Source organism: Topomyia yanbarensis, chromosome 3, assembly GCF_030247195.1.
Source record: "Topomyia yanbarensis strain Yona2022 chromosome 3, ASM3024719v1, whole genome shotgun sequence".
In the NCBI taxonomy this organism is placed as follows: Eukaryota; Metazoa; Arthropoda; class Insecta; order Diptera; family Culicidae; genus Topomyia; species Topomyia yanbarensis.
Window position 1 is genome coordinate 105,392,364 of NC_080672.1, and position 27,800 is coordinate 105,420,163.

The 27,800-nt window shown below is 38.1% G+C and overlaps 1 protein-coding gene across 9 annotated transcripts in view; it reads left to right on the forward strand.

Moving 5' to 3' along the window:
- LOC131693203 (solute carrier family 12 member 4) overlaps positions 1-27,800 on the forward strand; it is a 666,250-nt gene that overhangs the window by 610,687 nt on the left and 27,763 nt on the right. For 8 of the 9 annotated variants that reach the window (XM_058980844.1, XM_058980846.1, XM_058980845.1 and 5 more), the window contains 5 exons: positions 6,176-6,538; positions 6,597-6,786; positions 6,860-7,075; positions 13,949-14,056; positions 20,305-20,361. In XM_058980844.1, the coding sequence (XP_058836827.1) occupies positions 6,176-6,538; positions 6,597-6,786; positions 6,860-7,075; positions 13,949-14,056; positions 20,305-20,361 (934 nt within the window). The remainder of the gene's footprint in view (positions 1-6,175; positions 6,539-6,596; positions 6,787-6,859; positions 7,076-13,948; positions 14,057-20,304; positions 20,362-27,800) is intronic. The other variant, XM_058980843.1, reaches the window with a different exon arrangement.

Consider the following 27,800-nt stretch of genomic DNA (forward strand, 5'->3'; position numbering starts at 1 on the left):
GCTATCCAAAAAAACATTCGAACTCTTCCGATCTTGTCCGATCCACAAATTCTAAACGATTTTAAAATAGTGAAATTTTTACTAATTTGAGCTACATCGAAATGCTATTTAGGGACAAATACTATGTTTGGAAAAATGTATCTCTACGAATACGTGCACAGGCGTCCCTTCTCTCCCTTTTCCACTAATTATCTGTTTGTGCAACTGTTAAAATGTAAAAACAAATGTATTCACAAAGATCACCTCAAAATTAGTGCTAGAAAGGATATAGAAAATTAGCCTCTGCACTGGTAGGTGGATAGATGCCAAATTGATCCAAAAACTTGTTATTGTCTATTTTTAGTTCATATTAAGGAACAATAACAACAATAGCGGTAGCAAATAATTTTGGCCAGGATTCGACCCCAGTTACTCCTCTGTGCAGCACCAAATAACGATTCTCATGGTACGGTATTAGGTTGTTTTCTCGATGATAACACTAGTTTACAAAATAAAAATAAAAATTTGAACTTGCTTATTTGATCTCTATTTTCCATGTATAGTCGTAATCTGAATCCGAAAATGAAATCCAAAACATTTCCAGTAGAACAGTTTTCGGGTTACATTCAAAAATTATGTTCATTTTTTAAGTAAAAAAATACTTTTTGTAAAATCCAAATATTTTCAGCTATAGTGCATCGACATGAAATATTAATTATGTTAAATTGAAGGTGAATGAATGTACTTTTGGTCGTCTGAACACTTTGTTTTATTACGACTAATTCTGACGTTATTTACGAGTTTGCTGAACTTTTTCTTAATTTTTCCTAATTTTTTACAGAAAAATGATTTTGGGCAAGATAAAGCAGCAATCTTTAAAATCATATTTGTAGGAGCATTTAAAGCCTGCTATTAACTAAAAAAATAAAAGCTTATTAGCTTAAATCGGATAAAAATTGTGAAGGTTATTAATTTTTTAGTACATAAGAATTTTTGGAGCAACTTATAATTTTTACTAGGACTTTATAACGACGAGGAGAGAAAGCTACAATTCTTTACCGATTTCGATACAGCAAGTCCAGTGCTGCCACAGTGATGTTGAAACGGTGATGCCAACGTAGATCCGTGTGTACTTACTTCCCAAAGGGAGTGATTGGCTGGTTACCTCGTCGATGAATAGGAATAGTCCTTCCTGATGCTTTCTCTTACTTAAGTGAGGAGTGAACTGGGTTTAGAACTTTGAAACTCAATTTATTCAGAAAATATTTACAAACATTATCCCGCGCGATTCATATATCGCTACGGGAAAATTTGTCCCTTTTAGTCCTTAAGTTTTTCCCTATTCTCCTGAGATACGGTGTAGGTTTCCTATGGCCATAGAAGGGCGTAATTCCTATTTGTTTACTTATATATTTGGCCCTGCCTCTTCAAGACTAACGTATTTAACCACAATTCGGATTCATGCTATTCAATCCTAGTCCAGTCCTTACGGTTGTGACATTTATACCGCTTTCTAAGATTTTATTACTATCCTAACCGTAGAGAAAGTGAGAAGGAAAAACCAAAGCTAGCTAGTCGGACTGCATATTGCATGCTTATGTAAATTAGGTGCGGGAGGTTGGTAAATAGACAGAGTGATCCCTTTTTCTGTGTTCTTTTCATTCCATTTTCGGGATTTTAAGATCAACATCAACCGTCCCTACGCGTAGCAGTGATGCATTTCTTATGCACTGCTGACATTATATAATTAACTCATTTGCGCGGCAACAGACTTGTTTCATTTAAAATTAGGTCTTCTGTTGGAACTCTGTTAAACAAATAAAATGAATAATTTTGAAAGAATTTGATCTGGGTTCTATTTGTTTATCTAAATGATTCACTTCTGATGACAATAATTTCAGACTCACTGAAGTCGAAAGTCATCGAATGGTTGGTATTCAATACTGCGTGTAATATTTACACGTGTCATACAGAAAATAACACACCTATGATTCTAAATTCGTTGTAAACTAAACCTTTAAAAGTCTTAAAGTTCGTATCTTGAAACTCTAGCTGCTCATCTATGTTTGCATAATATTAATAAAAACTTCACTAATCCGTAGATATACGTGATACTATCTGCCACTATATACGTCATGTTTTGCAAAACTAATTATTTGTAAATGTAATGTAAATAATGTAGGACGTCGAACATGACTTATTTAAGGCTTAAAACCTCAAAGTCTGAACATTGGAATGATTTGAAGAACGTAGAATATTTTGTAATGACACTTACACTTAGTCTCACGCAATGTATTTTAGTACATTGAAGTTTCGTGAGGGGGTATAGTCAAATCGGTACGACGTAGAAACCTTTTTTGGATTCAAAAGAAATTCAAATTACAGACTTCTAGACGTTTTAATAACTTAAAATAAATCGGTAAATGTACAACACGTGACTAAACAGTAGATTGAGTCACCACTCCTGAAGCTAGCACGAGCATTTAAAATTTTGTGCTGTCATAATATCGTAATGTATATCAGGGCATCGTGGAGCATGTAGTTTACAATAAATTTTGTACACATACGATTCTGTATGACACATGTTATACGTATTATTCAATGGCAATTTTTTGATGACTTAGCACTTCATTGAGCCTGAAATTATTGTTAAAAATCTATTTGGATAAACAAGGTCGATGAATACCTCAGATCCAATTCTCCATTTGTCTAACAGAGTTCTAAAAGAGAATCCCTAATATTTTATGAAACAAGTCCTAGAAAGAACTGGGAATGAGACGGTTCTATAAGTTGGCCCAGAGAAACTTAAAAATAATTTTCACAATTTTTATCCAATTTAGAATAATAAGTCCTTATTTTTTTTGGTCTTTTGATTTTTAACGTCAGATCGTTAGTCGCGCCAAAACAAAATACTCAGATGATCGAAAGAACATTCATTTACCTTTAATTTACCATAATAATATTTCACAAGACGAAGATATTTAGACATTACTAAACATATAAATTATTTTAAAGGTGAAAGTCTATTTTTTACTCTAACTCGAGAACTGTGCTACTGTAAGCTTTTTGGGCTTCATTTTCGGATTCAGCGTTCAATTTTACTCTAAAAATGACCACCAGCCTATTGATTTCAGAAATGCTGTAAACTAGTGTAATCGATCTAACTTACACCACGGTCTTTGCTACAGCTTTAAGGAGGTGGCATGTCTTACTGCCCATAACCACATTTCTGTCCCATTAGTGTAGTTATGAAACAGTGAAAACGAGCGATAAAGTTAGCAATAATGTTCGCTATTTCTTGAATTTGAAATATCTGCGGTTGAAATTTTTGTGTGGTGCCACTCAAACAGGTTTGTTATTTATTATTCTATTCACTTTAGATTTGAGAACGTCAATTTTATTGTGAATAAATTTGAATGGGATTGGCAGAACCTTAAGGGGCTCTTCTGATGCCTTTTGTGGAATCTCAGTTTGGTACCCCTTTGATGTTTGCATTGGCTTCCTTTCACAGTTCGACTTTCGAACAGTAATTTAATGAGTACCTGAAAATGGCATACTTATCCGAACCTATTTGATGACTTATCCTGACTTGTTTGATAAAGCTAATCAAGATTTCTGAGCCCCGCTATGGTTGACACCCTTGGCGTTGGGCCAACCGCTCGCTACGCTCTACGTATTTTTCAGCTATTTTCAACAAGATTAATCACGCTATTGCGTTGGAAAATGGGATAGGTACCAATCTACTCCGTTGGATGCAATCGTATATCAGTAATCGACATCTAGCTACCAAGATTGGGTATCCAAACAGGGTTCCGCAAGGCAGCCATCTGGGCCCTTTGATTTTATCCTGTATTTCAACGGCCTCAACTACTTTTAGAAGGTCCATGATTGTTATTCGCTGATGATCTCAAGATATACCACAGTATCCAGACGACGCCACTTCAACTACGACTGGTAATCTTTGCACCAGAAGCCACGATTGACAGAGTGAATTGTGTCGATAAACAATTGACATTTAAGCAGAATATCAACTATTTTATCACAAAAGCATCACGCTGTTTGGGTTTCGTAATGAGAATATCCAAGCACTTTTCAGATTATTACTTAGAAACTTTATCTCTGCTGCTCGCTCGTTCGATCAAAGCTTGTGTGGAACTCTCATTATCTCACTGATGTCCATCAAATTGAGTCAGTACAGCGCTGAATTGTTCGATTTTCTCTACGTCAATTGCCTTGGAACAACCCACACAAGCTGACAAATTAGAAAAGTCGTAGACTGCTGATTGGATGCAATATATTGCAAGTCTACCCCGTGCTATGACGGATATTTAGAACGTCAGATATTAGAACGATCGAATTGACTGCCCCGAACTTCTCAGTGCGATAATTGCGAATGCCGAATTAACTAACTAACGGTACCGTCACTGGATTGCAGCGGATTTTCAACAGAGTATCATCCGAGTTTGACTTTAACAATCCAGGTTTCAGGTCTACTTCTAATCTTTTAAATATATTAAAAAACTATCACTAGGACATGCCGTGCCTGTTGACATTAAATTAAGGGAACATTATTAATATTTTTATAGTGGAAGACAACTGTTTTAAGAGTTTTCAGGTAACGGAATTGTAGACTGCGCGTTGGATTGGATTTCCGTTGACGAATTCCCTTTACCGCTTACTAAGCTCGGTTTTCTGTAATGTATCTTCTGATCGCAGAGCTGGTACTTATTGATTTGTTCGTTATCTATTATTTATATGTCGCTTTGTGCTTTGTACTCCATGGTCAGGCAGGAAGACATGGATAGGTCCAACCGCATTCTCACCATAAAACGCAATTGGAAAATAATTTTTCCATGTTTCCACCGTAACGGATTCCACCTCTCGGAATTGCGACTTGAATTTTTAATGACAACATTGCAAACCAGCGGTGACAAATCGTGTTACCTTACCTCGATTTTCCCATTGTCCATATACACGAGGATCTTGACACTCAACCACATGTAGTAGATTCCTATGCAAAACGAATCTTTTTACCTGTGCCGATTTGCTGGGCTTTATTAGTTTTGTGTTGTTTATGTGATGAAATTGAATATAGTTTACTTCCGTAAACCTAAGCTTCATTTTCAGTTATTGCTCAACATCTCGAATAATCGCTCTAATAAGATACCTGAAGCCAATGGTCATATTATTTGTCTGGAGTACCACGTTTTGCTGCTGAGACTCACTCATCTCTATAGATCATGCTGTCAATAATAACAGTAACAATTTTCTTTACTCTTCAGACATTGTGAACAAACCAAAAGTAACTTTTTGTTCTATACAGACTAGACTAGGGAACAGTACAAGGATTTGATTTGTAAATTTTAATGAAATCCTAACAATATACGTATCAAAACTCTTGATCTTTTCTCAGAACCCGATCAGAATGAAATAACAAGATTATAACAAAACACAATTTTTGTAACATATTGTGTTATAAATTTGGTCTCGTTAGTAGTTAAAATAACAGAAATTTATAACAAGTAACAACGTGAGATAAATTTTTGAAATATTTCTGTTATGTGTTTCTGATCGGGAAGTCTGTTATTTATTGCTACGAAACTATATGAAAATTTAATTTGATTTTTCTGAATCAAAAACATCCAAAAGCGTCTAAATCGATCAAAAATGCCATAGTTATGAGTATTTCAGTTTTGTGGATGCCCGGGTACCCTTGATCTGTCACGAGGTAAAAAAATCTAGAAACCCTTCCTCAAGCCCCCGTTTTCGCATAATTAATTTTATTATCGCAAAAGCTATGCTTGGAGACGTTCTAAGATGTCACTAAATACCAATTTCCAGCTTGGGGAGCAACACTGTAATTTCATTCTTTGAAATATGAAAAGGTGCCCAGGTCGAACATATAACGGTTAATGCGTTATAGGTGACTGGCAGTCTCGAAAAGGACTGTTTTTAGATTATGCTGAATTATCCAAGGCAGCTCATAACAATTTACATTTTAGTGGCGACTTCTTTGGTTTCGATCAAATACAAATTTGCATTTGGTTTCGGTGTATACACCATACCTGAACAATTTTGAACTATACAACCATGCACGATTATTTCACCTACTGTATAACCTGCATCAACCTTTTCACTATGCACAATACTAACTAATACATTTTACATTAACTTATATTTTAATCCCCACCAACAGAGCGGAAAAGGAATGGGGTGACGGAATCCGTGGTATCGCCCTGTCCGCGGCTCGCTATTCGCTGCTTCGCCTAGAGGAAGGTCCACCGCACACCAAGAACTGGCGACCGCAGATTCTGATGCTGGCTAAACTGAACGACGACTTTACACCAAAGTACCGCAAACTATTCTCCCTCACATCACAGCTAAAAGCTGGCAAAGGTTTGGTTGTGGTCGTATCGCTGGTCCCGGGTGATTTCACTAAACGAGCTGGCGAAGCGGCCGCTGCCAAACAGGCTCTCCGCAAAACCATGGAAGAGGAAAAACTGAAAGGATTTTGCGACGTGATGGTCGCGACCAACGTTGCCGACGGACTGTCGCATGCGTAAGTCTATTTCCGACCGTTATGTTGATAACGTCTGAAAATTGTCATTCATTATTAGCGTCCAAACCATCGGTCTCGGTGGCATGAAGCCGAACACTGTGATACTTGGTTGGCCGTACGGTTGGCGCCAGAGCGAAGACGATCGCACCTGGCACGTGTTCCTGCAGACGGTTCGCAACGTTAGTGCCGCTCGAATGGCTCTGCTAGTGCCAAAAGGAATCAACTTCTTCCCAATGTCACAAGACAAGGTAGGTTAATAGGCGTCTTTATTGGAACTTTGCTTTGTTTCGTACTTAGCTTTTAATCCTTTGCATCCGTAAGATTTCCGGAAACATCGACATCTGGTGGATCGTACATGACGGCGGTCTGCTGATGTTGTTACCTTTCCTGCTGAAACAGCATCGCTCCTGGAAGAACTGCAAGATGCGCATCTTCACCGTCGCCCAGATGGAGGACAATTCGATCCAGATCAAGAAAGACTTGAAGATGTTCCTCTATCACCTGCGAATCGAGGCGGAAGTAGAAGTCGTTGAAATGGTGAGTATCGTTGATGCTAACGGGAACTAATGAAATGTTCTCATTCGTACACTCAGGTGGAAAAATATGTTAAATCTGCCACAATAGATCAAAATACTGGTCTAAAAATACTATAAGATCTGAAACAAGTGATTCAACACTCAGGTTATTTTATCAAATCTCAATATTGCTGTACGAAAAGTTGACAATAATAAATTTAATAGCAATATATAAACCAAATTATCAGATTAAAAAATTGGAAGATTGCAGGAAAGTTTCACTAAAGGCTACGAATACAAACAAAAGTTAAGTTCGTATGTAGGGTAACTGCTCCCTAATTCATCTTAGCACCTCTATTCATCTCACCCATTTGAACACATTAGTTAGAGCAGTATCTGTTATCTCTATTCAACGCATTAGCTCAAATAGTAGGATGAATAAGGGTACGTTGTGCTCGACTTTTCGCTTCGCTCAAACGCGAGTATTTTACATTTCCCAGGAATTTTTTTTAACTGTACTGCTTCTTAGGAACGAAGCAAAGATGATGATACCTATTTAAGCGCAATCCACTAACTTTAAGTCGAGTTATCAACGAAATAGTGTGATATCCTGACTAATGAGATGAATAAGGGCTCGTCTACCCTATCTGGTTCATATCCCGATCACAATGCAACAACACATTTATAACAGAATATATTTTTCGTAGTAAGTGTTGATATAAACTTAGTCTCGTTAGTAATTAAAATAACAGAAAATCATAACAAGTAACAACGCGGGTTATGAAATATTTCTGATATGTGTTTCTGATCGCAATAATATCGTAATATTTTTGTACAAAAATATTGAGATTCGACCAAGTAACAGAAGATTGAATTGTGTAGTATTTATTGGTACAAATTTTAACTCGGCAACTAACACCAGAGTGTATTCCTTCTGCAACAACTAAGCTTTAATTCACGTGGCACAATTCACCCACGTGAATTGTGCTCAGTTATCGACCTGCGCTGGAAGGTACGCTGCTCCCATTGTTTACTGGAAGGATCGCAAATATCAGGGATTCTTGTAGACTAGTGTCATAATTAAATTTTCAGCACAAGGGAAAAAGCGAAGCAGTCTCTTCGGGCAAGACATCCTATAGTGTTTCGTTTTTATGCTTTGGATTTGTATTTACCAGCTCCAATTTGAGTTGGAATGCTTTGCGGATAGGATAGAAGTGCCCCTTTGCATCTGCAGTCTGGTATGTATAGGATTTCTGTGCCGGTTAAATTAATAGAACGAGCTTGTCTCAAGTAAAAAAGCCAGGCTTCAAGTTGTTCAGTTTATTTATTGTATTATGTTCCAGTGAACAAAACTATATAGACGAATTTCGTCTAATTATGGGATATTCTGCAAAATAACTCATTCCCCGCGACGCGAATGATGCCATATGGCATCATCGGACATTACTTGAGCAATATTATCGTAATAGATTGAATATATTCGAACTGGTCATTTTACTTAATGAACAGAGCATATTTGAAGTTGTTTTTAGGTATGATACCTACATTACAATTCGTTCAACTATCGTCACAATAATAAGAGCTAAGAAAACCACGCTTTTATCTGGACTGCAATTTGAAAACGTAACCTATGGTCCTAAATAAAATATAAATTGGTCACATCAATTTCAATATTATTGCATGGCACTGTTCTATTGAAACTAACGATGCGCTTTTCACGAAACCAACTCCGAAACGAGAGAATCGCAAATATAAATCAAATATTGGACTCTATTGGCCTCGTGGGGTTGAATGCTACTCCGCCACGTCAGGTCATAATTCAGTGAATAAAAATATACTGCTCCTTTTCAGAATCCGATTTCACACGGTGGTTCGCCAATTGTATAAGCTATTACCTTCAGCAACACCTAGAGATTTATTATCTGTAACTTAAGTTTCTCAGGAGCAAAAATAAAGTTGTACCATAACCCAAAATGAAGCTGCTTCTTCTTTTTCTCATCTTCTTCTTCTGCTAACGACACCACACCGAACGACTGTCACAACCATCACACCGAGCTCAGATTTATTTTATGTTAAGGTATAGAAAAAACACTGCAGTTTCAAAAGTCCTGATTGTTGAAATTGTCGTTAGAGGAACTATAACCAGTTATGTAATAAGGAATTAGCAAGTGCAGGATCAAACAAAGAACAACTGTTGGTCTAAACTGTTCAATGCTGCTTAGATTAAGTCATGAAAGGTGTCTCTTGCGGTCTACTCAATGAATGCGCAGGAATGAAAACTGTTGCCGCAAACGCTACTCAGCGTTCAACAATAACGAAAAACTACCAGTCCGGCTTGAACCTTCGTTGGATCCGGTCACAAGTTTTGATTGCTCCTCGTTTTTTCAACAGCAATAGACTTTCTCAAAACTACCTATATTTTTTCGGCAATCAATCTTTCTCAAGGCTACCTACTTTTTCTACTAATTCCGTCTTTTTCAAGACTAAAACGAAAAAGGGTAGCTTCTTCACCCGAAATTTCAATGGAACATTGCAAGATGACGTCATCTGATTGAAAAGACTCGAAAAATGACAGTTCAGCGAGCTTGTTTACATGGTGTTAGAATTAAAAGCAATTGAAACCAAGTTTCTTGTACTGGGTGAATTCAATCCATTTAAACAAGCTTTCTTAACTGTCAGAAAATTGAAGTTAAACATTTTCATGTTCTATTCATTGCAGCAACTCATGCGATGGTTTATTCGAATGTGAAGCAGAAAAAATTGGTAAATTTCTTCGCATTGTTCGTAATGCCAATGAGAAGAAACAGAAATCTCTTCCGCCGATAACAGTGATGATCTCCGACTTCAAAGCCTTTGAACTGAGCTTTCGACGTTCCTTCCGGACGTGAAAGCCTCTTTGCAGATTGGCCGAAGAGGCGAATGTCGAGTTACAGCGGATGGCTTGATTGGCAACGAACTACTTCTCCAGTATCTTACGGATAAGTTATATAAATTTTATCCATATGATTTCAAGACAGATAGACCATTCAAAGCTGTTTTGAAAGGGTTACCGTATAGTCAAAGTTTGGACGAAATATCTAACGAGTTGAAAAATTTACTTGGCTTTTCTCCTTCACAATTTATTCTTATGAAGAGAAAAGCTAACGACTCCAACGCGCCTCAACACTCTGAAATTATCTAAAGGCTCTCCCACATCAAATTGCATCACGGAAAAATGCTATAGAATGGGTATTTGCTCTTGAAAATTTGGGTAGACATAGTTTAGAGTGTATTTTTATCGGTGTTAGTTTTTCGAAAATTGTAAAAATGGCGTAACCCGAAAAGCAACGTCGAGTAATTGTGCAGTCAACGATGCATCGAACCGAAGGAGAAATGCGCTCAGAATGGATGTTCTATTAATGATCAGAATCACAAGCGTGTAGTGAAAGCGTTTAAGCGGAATCCTAACGCTTCTGTCAGGGATGTGGCCAAAAAGTTAAATCAGTTAAAGCATTCCGTTCAAAGAAGACCAAAAGGGAGCGCATACGTACAAACTGCAGAAGGTTCTAAATCGCGACGAACGGCAAAACACGGCGGGAAAGTCACGGCCCCGGAAACTGTACACCCAGATGCTGACGAAACCTTATTGTTTCATCATGGATGATGAGACTTACGTCAAGGCGGACTTCCGGCAGTATCCGGGGCTACTGTTCTTCATCGTCCAGCACAAGCTTGATGTTCCAAAGGAAGTAAGGAAGCAGACACTTTCAGAGTTTGCCAATAAATACATAATTTGGCACGCGATCTGCTCATGTGGCAAACGGAGTGCTCCGTTCGTAACTACCGGGACTGTAAACGAGGAGATCTACTTCAAGGAGTGTCTACAGAAGCATCTGCTTCCTCTATTGAACCAACACGAGGGCCCTACGACCTTCTGGCCGGATCTAGCTTCTTGCCACTATTCAAATGTTGTCCTGGAGTGGTACGAAGCCAATGGGGTCACTTTCTTATCCAATGATATGAACCCCCGATGCAGCGGTACTAAAACCCATCGAAAAATACTGGGCAATTATGAAGCCGACACTACGGAAGCATCCCATGGAGGTCAAATCTGAGTGGGTTTCCTTACAGAAGAAACTGCAGATGTTGTAGAGAACCTAAGGAGTGGAGTTAAGCGTGCGCGTACGGTTATGGTATTGAAGTTGAATGAAGTATATACGCCAAAAGTTTACTGATGGGTTATAATTCATTGTCTGTATGGTTGAAAAGGATCGGTACACTAGGTAATTTTCTACAGCATTTTTACCATGATACAATTTGATATAGGACACCCTTTAGGAGCTTTATTTAATTCGCTTTAAAATCAGACTCAGTGTCGTAGATACCAGGAGTTTGGGCACGGCACAAAAATGTCATTGGGTTTACAAATGTATGATCTGTGGCTATAATTCACACACAAGGGACGCTTGTCCAGTGAAAAAAACACAGAAAGCTTCAAATGCGTTAATTATAGCGAAAATCATAAATCAAATTTCTGGGCATGTCTTATTCGAGAAAAATAATTAATTTTGAGCAAATAAAAAATTTACCTTCTTCTTCAGGCGCATTTCGTGAAAACAAATTTAAACGTGTTAAGCCGCTTCAAAATAGAAATACAATTTCTCGACCTATACAAAAAGATTATATTTCCCTAGCACCATCCAAGAATGGTGCGTTATCTTATGCTTCAGATGCAGGTAACACAGCTAAAAGAACGATGAGTACCGCACCTCCAATTTCGCTTTCACACAACACTTTCTTTGCTCCAACAGATCTAGGTAGCATCACGGAAGAAAAATTGGATTTCTTGCAGCAATCAATGTTTCAATTGATGACTGCAATGCTAAATTCTAATTCCATGTTTAAAGCTTTTCAAACTGGGCGGGAATTTGCCAAGAAAAACTTAAATTTATTAAATTGGAATGCTAGTTCAATAAAAACGTGCGAAGACGATTTTTCCAACTTCTTGAGGGTACATAATGTGCATATAGCCGATGTTACCGAAATATTTTTAAAAACAAATATTTAATTGAAGAGTAACTCTAATTTTGTTATTCATCGATTTGAGCGAGTTGTTGGATCCGGCGGAGGAATCGCAATAGCGGTTATTCGCAGAATCAAACATCGCGTCTTTTCGTTTCTTGACACCAATGTGATCGAGAGTTTGGGTATCGAAATTGAAACCGATCTTGGTATCACTTTTATTGCTGCAGCGTATTTGCCTTTTCAATGCACTGGCGAGCAAACCAATTTCTTGAAAGGACACTTACAAAAACTTACAAGAAATTGATCGAAATTCTTTTTAACTGATGATTTTAACGCTAGACACTGATCATGGAATAATGCTCAAAGCAATTGTAATGGTAAACTATTTTTTGATGATTGCTCTGCTGGTTATTATTCAATTTTGTTCCCGAATGGACCTACATGCTATTCGTCTGTAAGGAATCCATCAACAATCAGATCAAAGTCACATCTGTTGCGAACTGATTACACAAGCTGACTTTGATTTTGATCACCTTCCAGTAACATTTTGCTTTCTCAAGAAGCTTTTTCCATGTGTGCTCAGTGTTTAATTATCACTGATCAGCGAACTGGGAAGGATACAAGACTTATATTGAAAATAATTTTAATCATGATCATGATTTACAAAAAAGCTGGCATTGATGCGGCATTACAAAATTTAAGTTGATTTATCAGTATGAACAACACAGATAAGATTTAATACTCTTATTATTGATGACGATCTTAAACTTCTGATACGCTTGAAGAATGTTCGAAGACGTCAACATTTTCGTGATCCTACGAAGTTTATCTATCAGGAAATTAAGCATAGACTCACGCTCTTAAGAAATGAAAATTTCGCGAAAGAGGTTGAACAAATCAAGCCATATTCTAAACATTTCTGAAAACTTTCTAAGGTTTTCGAGAATTCTCATAAAGCAATTCCAGCTTGAAGGAAGGTGACCGCACACTTCGTACAAACGAGGAAAAAGGTCGAAAATTTGCTCAGCAGTTTGAGAGCGTCCATAATTTTAATCTCAACGTTGTGAGTCATATTGAAAACGAAATTTTACAAAAATATGAAAATGGTCAAGTATTGTCTCTAGACGAGATTGTTAAAACAAACTATGATGAGATCAAAGCCATCATGAAAAAGTTTAAAAATATTAAAGCTCCAGGTTATGATGGAATTTTTAACATTCTTCTTAAGAACCTTCCCACAATCACCTAGAGATACTTGGTCAAAATATTTAACAAATGTTTTGAATTAGCATACTTTCATGAAAGATGAAAAATACGAAGAATATTCCTATTCTGAAGCCAGATAAAAATCCAGCAGAAGCATCTAGCTATCGACCAATTAAATGAACAAAACAAAATATAAACAAAAACAGAAACCTACCGCTGTAAACAAACTGATCAACTTAGAAACAATCCAAAATTGTGGCGTATGATTCAAGTGGGTAGAAAAAAATGTATTCTTCCGATGAAAGAGAGATGCTACATCGTTTAGGCAAATACCTACTAAATGCAAATAGAAAGCATTTTACTCTGACGAACCACAATTCTGATAGTATCACTTCTTAGTATAACAACCTCAATCTCAACGATTCGAGAACCGACGATGACTCAACTGTTTTTCTCATTCTGTCCCTTCCTACCACCATCGCATTGCAAAGTTCTTCCTGACCCCGACAGCTACTCACCAATTCATACCCAGCACACGAAAAACTCAAGTATAATGAGAAAAACTTGTTACAAGAATTCTTGGCCGTGTTCCTTGTTATGAAAAGAGCGCGAACTTGGGCTTAAAAAGTTCATTACATATTTTCTAAAATTGTTTTAACCCTCGCGCTTCAACTTTATTTCGCAGATGGATAGCGATATCTCGGCATATACTTACGAGCGAACACTGATGATGGAACAACGCAACCAGATGCTTCGGAAGCTGCGGCTTAATAAGCGGGAAAAGGAGAACGTCGTAAGTATCTCTTTCCGACATTCCAGTGCCTTTTGTTTTTTTAGTCCGAACACACACATACACACGCCAAAGCACCAGAAGTCAGATCGTGTTTCGCTCACCTGTTCAAGCTTAACCCGTCCCCGTGGGTGTCCCCCGGGGGTTACGCGGATTAAACTTTTCACCTACCGGTGAAAAGCGGATGAGCGATAGCGTGTAAATGCCAACCTGCGTTAGCTAGTTTTTTCTTTTAGCGTGATGGCTGGAAGGTGATTGTCGTCAACAATGTCACTAGCAATCGTGGTTTCCGAAAGAAAATTCAAGCGGAGCAGGTTCCAACTGAAATTAGATTTTGTTTTTGGTTTTAAGCAGAACAATGTAGCATAAATCGAGAAGTGTAAATTGAGACGGCGGACTACGAGGGTACAGTTGGGACTACTTTTGCAAAGGGTGTAATACAAAACACTATATTTTAGATTACCTCATCCGAAGTAGAACTGGGAGACGCTTATTATTATTATTATTATGTGAGAAAAAATAAACAAGACGTGCATTTTATGGACAAGTCTTATTGACGAATTTCGCGCCAACTCGAACAAATGTTGGCAGCACCCTCTCAGATTTTAATGAAACTTTCTGTACATGAGAACTTTTCCTCAAAAAGCCACTTTGCATACTTTGTTTCTCCAAAAATGATCTAGACTGTCTTTTGAAAAGAGTCAAACTTTTTTGACCAATTTTTTTTTTCAGATGGCTATAGTTTAAAAATGACAAATCCTACAAAAAAATGTTGTAGGAGTGATTTTCACAAAATTTATCAAATTTTTGAATTAGGATATTGAAAAAATTCTTCATCGACTCCTACACTGAAAAAATCGATTTTAAAACTTTAAAGATTATGTTCCTTACCTACCGTCAAAAATCCTGGTTGGTCACTTTCAAGGAAAAAAAGTTATTTGACAAAAACGTTTTCTTGTCCAAACTGAATTTTTTTTTTCAGTGTATTTTTATAGAAAACTAAACCAATGAAAGTCATAATCATCTCAGAATCCAATTTCCCAACTGCTAGTTGCCTGATCAAAAAAGTATCAGTAACGAATTTGGTATATATTCATAACAAACTTGAATGAAGACTGGAAGATTGAATGACTAGAAGAATGGAAGATTGGAAGACTGGAAGATTGGAAGACTGGAAGATTGGAAGACTGGAAGATTGAAAGACTAGAAGATTGGAAGATTGGAAGTCTGGAAGACTGGAAGATTGAAAGACTGGAAGACTGGAAGACTGGAAGACTGGAAGACTGGAAGACTGGAAGACTGGAAGACTGGAAGACTGGAAGACTGGAAGACTGGAAGACTGGAAGACTGGAAGACTGGAAGACTGGAAGACTGGAAGACTGGAAGACTGGAAGACTGGAAGACTGGAAGACTGGAAGACTGGAAGACTGGAAGACTGGAAGACTGGAAGACTGGAAGACTGGAAGACTGGAAGACTGGAAGACTGGAAGACTGGAAGACTGGAAGACTGGAAGACAGGAAGACTGGAAGACTGGAAGACTGGAAGACTGGAAGACTGGAAGACTGGAAGACTGGAAGACTGGAAGACTGGAAGACTGGAAGACTGGAAGACTGGAAGACTGGAAGACTGGAAGACTGGAAGACTGGAAGACTGGAAGACTGGAAGACTGGAAGACTGGAAGACTGGAAGACTGGAAGACTGGAAGACTGGAAGACTGGAAGACTGGAAGACTGGAAGACTGGAAGACTGGAAGACTGGAAGACTGGAAGACTGGAAGACTGGAAGACTGGAAGACTGGAAGACTGGAAGACTGGAAGACTGGAAGACTGGAAGACTGGAAGACTGGAAGACTGGAAGACTGGAAGACTGGAAGACTGGAAGACTGGAAGACTGGAAGACTGGAAGACTGGAAGACTGGAAGACTTGAAGACTGGAAGACTGGAAGACTGGAAGACTGGAAGACTGGAAGACTGGAAGACTGGAAGACTGGAAGACTGGAAGACTGGAAGACTGGAAGACTGGAAGGCTGGAAGACTGGAAGACTGGAAGACTGGAAGACTGGAAGACTGGAAGACTGGAAGACTGGAAGACTGGAAGACTGGAAGACTGGAAGACTGGAAGACTGGAAGACTGGGAGACTGGAAGACTGGAAGACTGGAAGACTGGAAGACTGGAAGACTGGAAGACTGGAAGACTGGAAGACTGGAAGACTGGAAGACTGGAAGACTGGAAGACTGGAAGACTGGAAGACTGGAAGACTGGAAGACTGGAAGACTGGAAGACTGGAAGACTGGAAGACTGGAAGACTGGAAGACTGGAAGACTGGAAGACTGGAAGACTGGAAGACTGGAAGACTGGAAGACTGGAAGACTGGAAGACAGGAAGACTGGAAGACTGGAAGACTGGAAGACTGGAAGACTGGAAGACTGGAAGACTGGAAGACTGGAAGACTGGAAGACTGGAAGACTGGAAGACTGGAAGACTTGAAGGCTGGAAGACTGGAAGACTTGAAGACTGGAAGACTGCAAGACTGGAACACTGGAAGAATGGAAGAATGGATGACTGGAAGACTGGAAGACTGGAAGACTGGAAGACTGGAAGACTGGAAGACTGGAAGACTGGAAGACTGGAAGACTGGAAGACTGGAAGACTGGAAGACTGGAAGACTGGAAGACTGGAAGACTGGAAGACTGGAAGACTGGAAGACTGGAAGACTGGAAGACTGGAAGACTGGAAGACTGGAAGACTGGAAGACTGGAAGACTGGAAGACTGGAAGACTGGAAGACTGGAAGACTGGAAGAATGGAAGACTGGAAGACTGGAAGACTGGAAGAATGGAAGAATGGAAGACTGGAAGACTGGAAGACTGGAAGACTGGAAGACTGGAAGACTGGAAGACTGGAAGACTGGAAGACTGGAAGACTGGAAGACTGGAAGACTGGAAGACTGGAAAACTGGAAGACTGGAAGACTGGAAGACTGGAAGACTGGAAGACTGGAAGAATGGAAGAATGGATGACTGGAAGACTGGAAGACTGGAAGACTTGAAGACTGGAAGACTGCTTCGTGTCCTTTGAAGTCGCATAAAATCATAAGGGCACATTTGAAAATGAGAAAAAAAGAAAAAGGACAGTTAAATCTGTATGCCGATGGTTTATAGAAAGATACAAACTAAGGGCATATAAGGGGGATCGTGGCTTGCCAGCACATCTCGAACCGGAAAATTGGGTGGTCTTCCTCAGGTGCAAGCCCAAACAATATGTTCGATATGGTGATTAGTGTCGCCACAAGCGCAGACACCACTATTCACGAACCCAATACCTCGAAGATGTGCATCCAACGTATAATGGTTTGACATAAGTCGGGACATTACGCGAATGAAATCACGACCTACAGCCATTCCCCTGAAACAAGGTTTCGTCGATACTTTCGGGACTATCGACTATTGCAATTAAGGCAGTTGACCTGCAATATAAGCAGACGCACAGGTCAACGAACCTTGTGCAATACTGAATTGCAATCAAATATTTCCACCTGCAGAAGGAAGCGGTTTCTAAAACATCCAACCGCTTTCTGCAGCAGATGCTATCATGTCAAACTCTCATCGACGCCTTCAATCTCGACCCTTACCGCTGGAATATACACATTTTAGTCCCGTATAAATTGCTCGCAGCAAGACATATTGTTTTCCTGCTTTGAGTTGGCTAACAAGACCTTGACCTGACCTCGTCCGGACGGACCTTTGATATTTCGGTCACAGTCGCTCTACAAAAGATTCAGAGATCTTTTTTTCGGCCGAAAGAAGACCACATATGGACCGGATTGCAAAAAACGTGATGATGAGTTATGTTCTATCAAAGACCATGCGGTAGACTTGGGTGCAACGCCCAACTCATACTTAACAGTAGGCAAAGGATTCTTCACATTTCCTTTCGATCATCGATGTTCTGGGTAACGTTTGAGTCGGTGTGGGGAAGCCTTAGAAGTCAGGCCTGATTCGACCTCCAGTTGACCAATAAAAAAGAAAGATAAAAGTTAACTTGAAATCATTTTCCAACGGCGCACCGACTCTGCCTAACAGTCGGCGAGAAACTTCCAAACAGCCGTCCTTGCTTCACATCAGCACGCAGAATCAGCTCCAAACCGATAGATCAATTATAGTAACTATTAGTTTTTTGCTGGGGCCGCGTGGATAATTTTTTCTCGGGAACACTGCGCCTAGTCGCTGATGATTCATTGGCAGAATAACGGTGCCGAGGGTGAAAAACAGTTATTTTTTTTTCAATTAAAATGCACAGCAACAAATTCACAGCTTAATGGCGTTTTCGTTTTTTCTTGGTGCTACACCGGTGTAGTGCAAAGAAAAAGATAGACTGATTACACCCAAGTTTGAATGAGTGTAGCTCCGACTACGCCGGTGTAGTGCACTGTCAAAAACGAATATGGCATAAGAAACGTCTTACTCCAGGCGGGAGCTCGCCTACTATACTTTGTACTGTTGTAAAAACGTGTATCCACTCTAATGAATCTAATGAATACATTTTGGCTTGAGCTTGTGCGACCACCTCCTAGTAATCCTAAATTGTTTATTGATCAATACCGGCCCGAACGTAGATCACGGAAGAAAAGGGAAGGAATGTTAGTCCGATACTTGCTTTCGCTTGAGGCAGTATATACTCACTGCGCACACCACAAGTACCACGACAGAAGGATATATGTTAGTAAGTATAGGGGAGCGTTTCTTCTTTATGTTCCAGTTATTTCGTTAAATTTCTATTGCAAAAGTTATGCACAAACTCAGAAAGTGCGGTTGACTTAGCATAAGGTCGGCCAAATAAATCTTACCCAATGGCAGGGATCCGATATTAGAATAAATTGGCTCAATCAACATGTTTCCCACAATATTCCGAAGACACTAGAGTAAAACAGTCAGTCTTTTTAGTCACCAAGGAATAATGGCCCTACTTATGAACCCTATAGCTTTTCAACACATTGGGTTATGAACAATAACATAACATTAAGGTCTAACTGCCTGTACAGCAGATTGAAGTTTCTTACAGTTTTAAATAATTCTACACCAAAGCATTCAACATATTTGTATCCCTCTAAATTAAAATCGTTATCGCTACTCGGCATAAATTAATATTTTGATCAAAACACTTGCTCAACTCCAGATGATCCCGGGAAAATTTATTAATTACGTATTTACAAAGGCTGGAACAATCCAACCGAGCTACCTCTCGAAGATCCGTTTTCTACGTTTCTAACCGAACTACCTCTCGAAGATCATCCGTTTTCTAAGTTCCACTTAAACCAGGTACAGATATGATCCGTAAATGATACTTCTTCCGCTTCTGTAAAAAGCTTTTCATGGTCAGGAAAATTCTTTCGTCGTTCGTGCAGCAAACAATCTGCCTGCTGAAATTCAGTTGTCTCCGGTGTTAACTTCTTCAATTTATCCATTCAAATGCGCTCTGTATTGTAATAATATTTCCAAAAGGGATATTAGTATAATAGATCCCCAGTATTAGTGGTCCTAGAAGAAAAATAAACAAACTTAACCTTGCAGTAAGACTTGATCTCGAATGGCTTATAACTATTTAAAACTTGAAACCAAACCTACTGTACTCAGATATATTTCTATATGTTTAACAAATATTCCTTAATTTAAACAAAATTATGTACAAAAAGATCTACTTACCGTTGTCTCAAAGCACTCTCGATTTATGTATGTACATTTAATTGAAATTGAAATTCAAAACATAGAAATTGATGTAAACTTTTCAATTTACCATAATAAACACAGGTCGAAAAAAATTTGCGCACAGCTTTGGAAATGCCATCTTGGGTCCCTAGAAAGCCCTCCCTTTAGTACAATTTGAAGAAAGATGATTTGACATTGTTAACCATTATGAATTTTATATCACACAAATTTCAATGTTTCGTCGACACGTAAACTTTCTTCTGATTGCACTCACACTTTGCTGGGCATCTAGGTTTCCCGAATAGAAACTTCCGTGCCGTTAAAAAAAAACAATTTGTGTTCCACCGTATTCCGGTCACAGTATACCGAACTCCAAAAACCAACAGACAATCTAATTAAAATGCAATCTTTTCCATGTCTTTTCCTATTCCCTTTTTTCTGTCTCTGTGTTTTCTCTACTTTCCCTAACAAATGCCGGAATTGCACATTTGCAAAACCCACCACAATCGCGAAACCAAATAATTAAACATTCTCGACGTGTTCGAAGGTGGAAAACATGGTGGAATTCAGCCAATCCACAAACGGAGAGGATCGAACGCCCCTGGTAAAGATGATAGCAAAGCCCAAGGCCAATAATAGCAAACTCCGTTTTTCTTTCTTGTTCTGCTGTATTCGTTTTCTTTCTTTTTTATATCAAAATCGTGCCTCTGCAAAGTTATATTGCTCACACTTTTGTTGAAGTAGAAGTTTTGTGCTCCTTAGAGAGTCATAATGTTCCCTTAGGGAGTCTCACCCACAAATGTTTTTTGAGCGTAGGCTGATATTAATTTAGGCATCTGTTTTACAATATTCTCATATCCGGAAGTTGCTTATCTTCCTCTTACCTTCATTCACTTGACTAATTTCACTTGATGTGGATCAGCCCCTTAATGTTTTAGGTCAGTCCATCTACACGTGTATCTCATTTCGTTTCATTTTCATATCATCCTTTTCGCCAGCATTTAGACCTTTGGTTAGCGACCATCGTTAGAGCGCAAGTTACCTTCATATCTCAATTGATCCTTCTCTGGTTGACGCTGTAGACTTTAAACTATGTATACTGATTAGTTCAAATCCAACAAAAATGGGTTTTGACCGAAACATGCACACCTGCGTTCCGACGATGGCCACTTTCAAAGCATTCATCCTCGCATCGTTTCCTCCCATGATCGTCTTCTTCGGATCACAGTCAGAAACCTATGCAGAAGGCTAAAACTACCTCATTTGATCCCAGCTTACCCCGAAGGTTCATGGTTTAGTGTACGAATCAACAGCACAACATATCCGGCAAGCTGTTTCGATTGCACATCCATTCTATCACAGCAGCCCTGTACCATATAATCATCGTGCTATCATCACCATCAACATCATTACCATCATATCATGCCCAGTGGACATACCGAGTCATACCGACCAAAAACACCTCACCTTGTTATTATTAAAGTTCATTTTCCGGCTTCGCATTCAATTCCCACTATGCTTCCGTTTTCTCTTCCGTAAATGTACATATGTATCTATATGTCTCTACACTATGTTCTATTCGTTCAAAATACATACATATAAGCATGTGCTGTACATACAATACTGCATGAAAATGTTGTCGTTCTTCATCCCTCACCAACTGGTGCCATGTTCTAAACATCATCTTCATTAGTATGGCAGCCAGCTACAACAAGTGTCCTAGGTCCTACCAGGGACAAGAGCAGCAACAGAAAAATATAGGTACCATTCATTGTTGCTTGTTTGGCGCGGACACAAATAGCAAATTGTTCCCATTTCTGGACGCTGGCTGCAGCACCTGTTTGCAAACAACCTCTCATATCAGCAAAAAAAGTGTCTTGTGTTAATTAAAATATGTACTCGAAACTAAAGGCAACCCCCAACATGCTGCTAACGAACTGCACATACTTCAAGATGTTACATGTGACCTTTGGGTAGTAATTATGTCGTGTAATTTCCCTAGATTTTCCGTTTCTTTTTCAGCAGTCAAGAAACGTAGCAACGAAGAGCTACACGCCTACGGGAGTATATTTTCTTCAAGGTAACCTGTTTTTCCAGACTTAATATACTACAATAGCAAAGGGTAAACCTCTGCCGCCCTCTACAACTCTGCATTAGAGTTAGCATTTAGGTTAAATTCCTCCCTCGTTTGCATACACACTATTTAAACTACACTCCAATAGTGCCATTATCCATCGTGTGGCAAACAAGCGAAGTGGAATACTTATCGGAAACTTTAAACACAACTGTCTTTTATGCAAACAATTTACGACCAAAGTTTTGCACATTGCACTCAGTCCGTGCTGGACCGTTTTGGCTTTTGGATATTTACATTCTGTAACGACCCAGTTCAGTTGCAGTTCAGTAGCACACTGGAGAAAGTGAGAGTTTCGGGATCGGGTGTGATGAACAAATTTTAGAAGTCGAAATACTTTTAGTTGTGTTTTGTATTTAAAACATTTGAAACATAGCGACCTGGTTCAGATGGTGCCGCGCATCAAATTAACTGAAAATTTCCTTAAGGGATTTTAATTTACATGTAGTTTCACTGATGCTCGTGCTCTATAAATTAAGGTGCATATAGTTTCGGAGGAATAAAAATGCTATCGATATCCGTTTGTTAACAGGCTTTAATTTGCTTATATTTTACATGGCGAGATAGATTTCTTCGCTCCCATATGAGCAGTGTTAACAATGTTTTATATGGTTCACCCTCATCTAACTGCATGATATTAGCGATTCTACGTTGAAACCGCTCACAGATAGCGCTGGAAGCAAAGTGTTGCTGATTTGATTCTGTTCTGTCATAGTGCATATATTTTCTATAAACATTGGTAAAAAATAACTTTTAAACATCAAATCACCTATCAATTTGTTGATAATTGTTTATGAGAATGAAGGAAAACCATCATTTTATAAGATGATGAGTAAACATCGTGCGAAAAGGGTGTAAAACATAGTGGTTTCTAATATTATTCGCAGAGCTATATGTGTACTGTTCCGAAATGTAATTTGTTGAGCACCGTAGCAGCCGCAACATCATTTCCCGTTCATCCTAAGTTAAGCTAAACCTTCATGAGATGGTGTAAATTCATGAAACTCTCCAGATCACGCGAGGAAAGAATATATTCAGCTAATAGGAAAGTGGCAGCTTTGTATCATACACAGCCGATCCTTCTCTCTGTTAGTCTTCACTGAATCTCCTACGTAGTCCAAAATATGAAGGAGTTTGACATTGGTAGCGGAATGTGTTCTGTTGTCGGCACACTTTTGTTTTTGGCTCACAACATTACTCCAATTGAACAATATATGAGAATAAGCATACCAATGGAAAGCTAGAAACCTTAGCTAATAAATTATTGAAGAATTTAATTTATTTTGTCACCTTAAAAAAAGTTATTAACAATTTAGTAAAATGATAATTTTTTACCATTATGAAAATATAGTCGGTTGTCGGCACCCTAAAAAAATTACTAAAAATGAAAAAATATGAATGATGATCATCAAGATTCAAAGGGAAAAGGAAATGTATTCATTTCAACAACCATCAAAGGCATTATGAACATCATTCTTCATCAGAATCGTAATATGTGTATGTGAAAAACTAGTGCGAATATTACGCACTGCTAATGCACTGACGGATCGCATTCACTGCCATTGAGTTAGTTTCAGGCAGTCCATTTTTTTACCAAAGCTTCAGACAGATCAGATAGAAGTCAGTCAAAGGGGAGGGGGCTACAGGGCAACCCTGAGCTCCCCCCACCAAATTATCTGGTCGTGACAATCTCGTATATACTGGGCTACCTAGCGGTGAAAACACGACCAGGTGGGCTTTCTTCATGTAAATGTAAAACGCTAAACCGGAAGTCGCCTTCCTGGTTTTCAGAATGTTGCCAAAAATCGATCTCTGGTATCTATTCGTAAAGCCCGTTCCAAAATACCCATATTGACTAGGTTATTGAGAGCATTTGCCACAAAAAATGGAGTGCCGACAACCGACCATGTTTGGGTGCCGACAACCGATTTTAAAAACCTGATTTTAAAAAACTGATAAAAAAACTTGTGGCGAAAATTTCGGTGCCATTCAATATTGAATAAAAAAATAGAATAAATAAACATCATAAATATTCAATGCGTATACTTTTTCGATCGATTTACTTTCTGTAACACTAAGCAAATCATCAAAAAAACTTTTAAGTAGAGTTTCAGTTGTTCAAAAAATATAGTGGTTGTAGAACAGAACATTCGAGTCTGTTTGCTTCAGCAATCGGCACAAAAAGATCGCGCTAATATTTCATACAAATAATATTTATCAGAATGTCCATGTCTGGTTTCTGTCAAAAGCTACATATGGGTGCCGACAACCGACCAGGGCCGGCAACCGACCACTTACTGATTGGGTTGCAAATGGCTGTAATTTCAAAATAATTGCAAATAAAACTTAATTTCTTACTCGTTTCATTCATATTTTGGCAGTGGTAAGCTTTTTCCGAGAAGAAAACGAAGTTTTATTGTAAGCTACGACTCACTTGCGGGTGGAAAAAAGCAAACTGTATCACTTTGCCAGTTCATGAGCTGAATCATAGGTGTCGCATGACTAATTTTAGTTTTGCCGCAAATCGCCAATTGATGGTACGCCGAATGTCATAAAAGTAAACAAAACATAAGAAAACAGCGTTCATACTGGTCTGGATGTTAGATTTTGTTGGTAGATTTTAAGGTTTCAACCGAACAAAAGATTTTCAATTCAGTACCTATTATTATCGGCCTTTCCTATGATCAACAGGGTGCATTGAAGACGAGTTTGAGAAATTCAATATTCATTATTGCTTTTTAAAAAAATGTTCGCTCTTGGGGTAAAACTGATACCCTTTGGTTAGGGTAAAATCGACACGCTGTTAAAATGGTTGTGTTTACTTGCGGTTCATTGCAAAAGGTTGGGGATCTTTGTGACACTTCAATTACACTATTAGCACACTATAGTAATAGCAGATATACTTTTATTGTGCTTATTTCTTATAAGTCTCTGTAAAAATAAAAAAATGGAATTTTTGCTCATCAGTTTCTATTGAAGCTTTTGGTATTTCTGCAAAAAGCTCATCGAACCGAATTTCTATTGTTCTCTTGATTTGTCATAGATGAACTTTATTACAGTGAGACAATGATCTTTTGTATACCCCGGTAGATCGTTGATGATCAGAGTACCGAAAAATAAAAATCTGAAATAGATAGTTTTACTAAGAAGCAGAACCGGCAGAAAGCGTGGGTAGTATGGGTAGTACTACTACCCATTCTAAAAGAACCGAGTAGGTAATTACCCACTCGAAATTTTGAACCATTTCAAAAAAAATTAGATGCGCAACGCATGTATCTCGCACTACACACATTTGAAAACATCGATATACCACAATTCCATTTGCATAAACGAACGTGAATTTAATGTGAACTTGCATAAACAAACGTGATTTAATGTAATGTAAGCGTGTGCATTGCGAAAAGGGAAAAAATCCTTACTAATGGACCCCTCGCCCTATGCTTTCTACCCACTCGGGCGTGAAGTGTTTCGCCGCCCCTGCTAAGAAGTGTGTGCACTTATAAGTGAATGAATCCTATTAGCAGAGTGTAGCAAGCTTGCAAATCTTCTCTTACGAAATAAAATGACACTGAAGGTTGCAATGATGTGCGTAAGGATTACTTGGAAATATCCATATCAAGAAATAATCCTATAGCATAAAATACTCTTGTTTATAACACTACGCTTTCGAACTCTCTTCCCTGCACTACATGATGCTACAAAAGCACATGTTTGCATCACACATATTCACATTTTATTACTCACGCATATAACACATTTTTAATAAAAAAGTCGAGTGAAAATAAATTAAAGCGGGTGTCGATCTTACCCCTATGGGGTGTCGGTTTCACCCGCAGTGCCTAGAAGAAGTCACTTTGCTTTCCAAGTTTTACAACCAATAATTCTTAATGAAATATTTTTTTTAAGTGCTTACAAATTTAAGCCTTGTTAAGAATTTTCTGAAGAATAATTCTGCGTAGAAATTATAATTTTATTCGTTTTGTGGTAACCCAGAAAAATTGTTAAGCTTAAGGTGTCGGTTTTAACCACAATTCCCCTACTAACAAATGAAGAAGCCCATCCGCTGTAACCCGCTTCGGGTTTCACTCGAGGCATAAATGCAGGCGTGATGACCAAAGAGTGTGATGCTCTCACCTGTATACTCATTGCTTAACTTTTCAAACCCTGATAGATAGCGCTTTCCTAGGACGAATCTAGATGTAAGGGGTACGACACTGAATATTTGAATGAAGACTCGAGTTCTGTCCGTGTCATTAAAATCGAGCACGACATTTGTTAAAAATAATCAAATCAGGAAATATATCTTCGAAGCCATCTCGAACGAGGCCCATCAACAGTTCTCGTGTTCAATTGGAGTGACTCTGACTGATAAATGGTAAACAACAAAGTTATATGTTATGGTGAAACAAACAAACAAAACAACAGGACGGTTCATGTTTTACCACAACATTACACTTAACAAGAAAACACAAAGTTTTCAATCCTTTATAAAGGTGGAATAAATCCATTGAAACGTTGGAAGTAAAAGCTATATTGTTGTTTTTGATGTACACTTTACAACTGATTAGCCGAAAAACTCCTCATAATATGTATGTACTAAATATCATATACCAGGAATCATGAGCCATAATATTTCATGATTTTGTGAGCTATTTCACGAGCACGAATGGTCAGTTGTGACTTTTATACTAGGTATCATGAGCCAGCTCACCAATACATGAATATTTTATGATTTTGTTAACTATTTTACCGCCGCGCATCTTCAAGCGTAACTATTATACTAGAAATCATGTACCAATTCACGTTTCCATGAATAATATTTCGTAATTTTGAAAAACTATTGCACGAGTACGAACGATGAGTTGTGGCTAATATACTAGGAACCATGAACCAATTCATGAATACATGAATAATATTTTATGATTTTATCAACTATTTCAAGAACACGAATGGTCAGTCGTGACTAATATATTAGAAAACATAAACCAGTTCAAGAATACATGAAAAATATTCAATGATTGAATGAACTATTTCACTTGAACTTGAATAATATACTAGAAATCATTAATCAGTTTACATCTACATGAATAATATTTTATGAGTTTGTGAACTATTTCACGAGCACGGATATTGACTAGCAACGAATATATTAGGAATCATGAACTAGTTCACGATTATTGAAAGGATTCAAAAATAATATTTCGAGTTTCGTGAAATAGTTCACGAAAAAAATATGTTTTGATTTTGTGAACTAATTCACAATCACAAAAACTAGTTCATGTACAAGTTGTAATAATGTATTAATCAGTTCACGTCGTTTAGTCGGACTCTGAATGATATTCCTAAATCTATTATTGAAATCACTAGTCAACCTTTGGTTTTATGAATAATGTTCATAAAGTTGCGAACTAGTTCACATACGGAAAAACGATTTGGTAATGACATGGCAAAAACTGTGACTGAAGTTCGCAAAACGAAAACAAATATATCTGCTAAATAAAAGGGTATGTATGCGAAACTGAAAGAAAATTGAACATAATTATAAAACACATGATTTTTGTTCATGGACCTGTTTTCGTAACGTAAAACGTGATTCTTCCAGAATTTATGGCATTTTATTCACGGTTTTGGGAACATTTTTTCCGTTTACGTTTAGCGTCGTTACCCCACTAACACGTCAAATTAAAAAAAAAAAAAGAACTATCACCCTTGTTAAACTGCTGCTTTGGGACCAAATAAATATATTTTAAGTAAAAAGGACAAAATTAGAAACGACAATCTTCAATCTAGATGAAACTGGTTTATAGACTATAACAGTTTAAGACACACTTTTGAAATGCCTTTTAAACATCTTTCTCAAAATTTTTTAGCTAAAATCCTTTGAATTTAATGAAATTGCTTCTGATTCA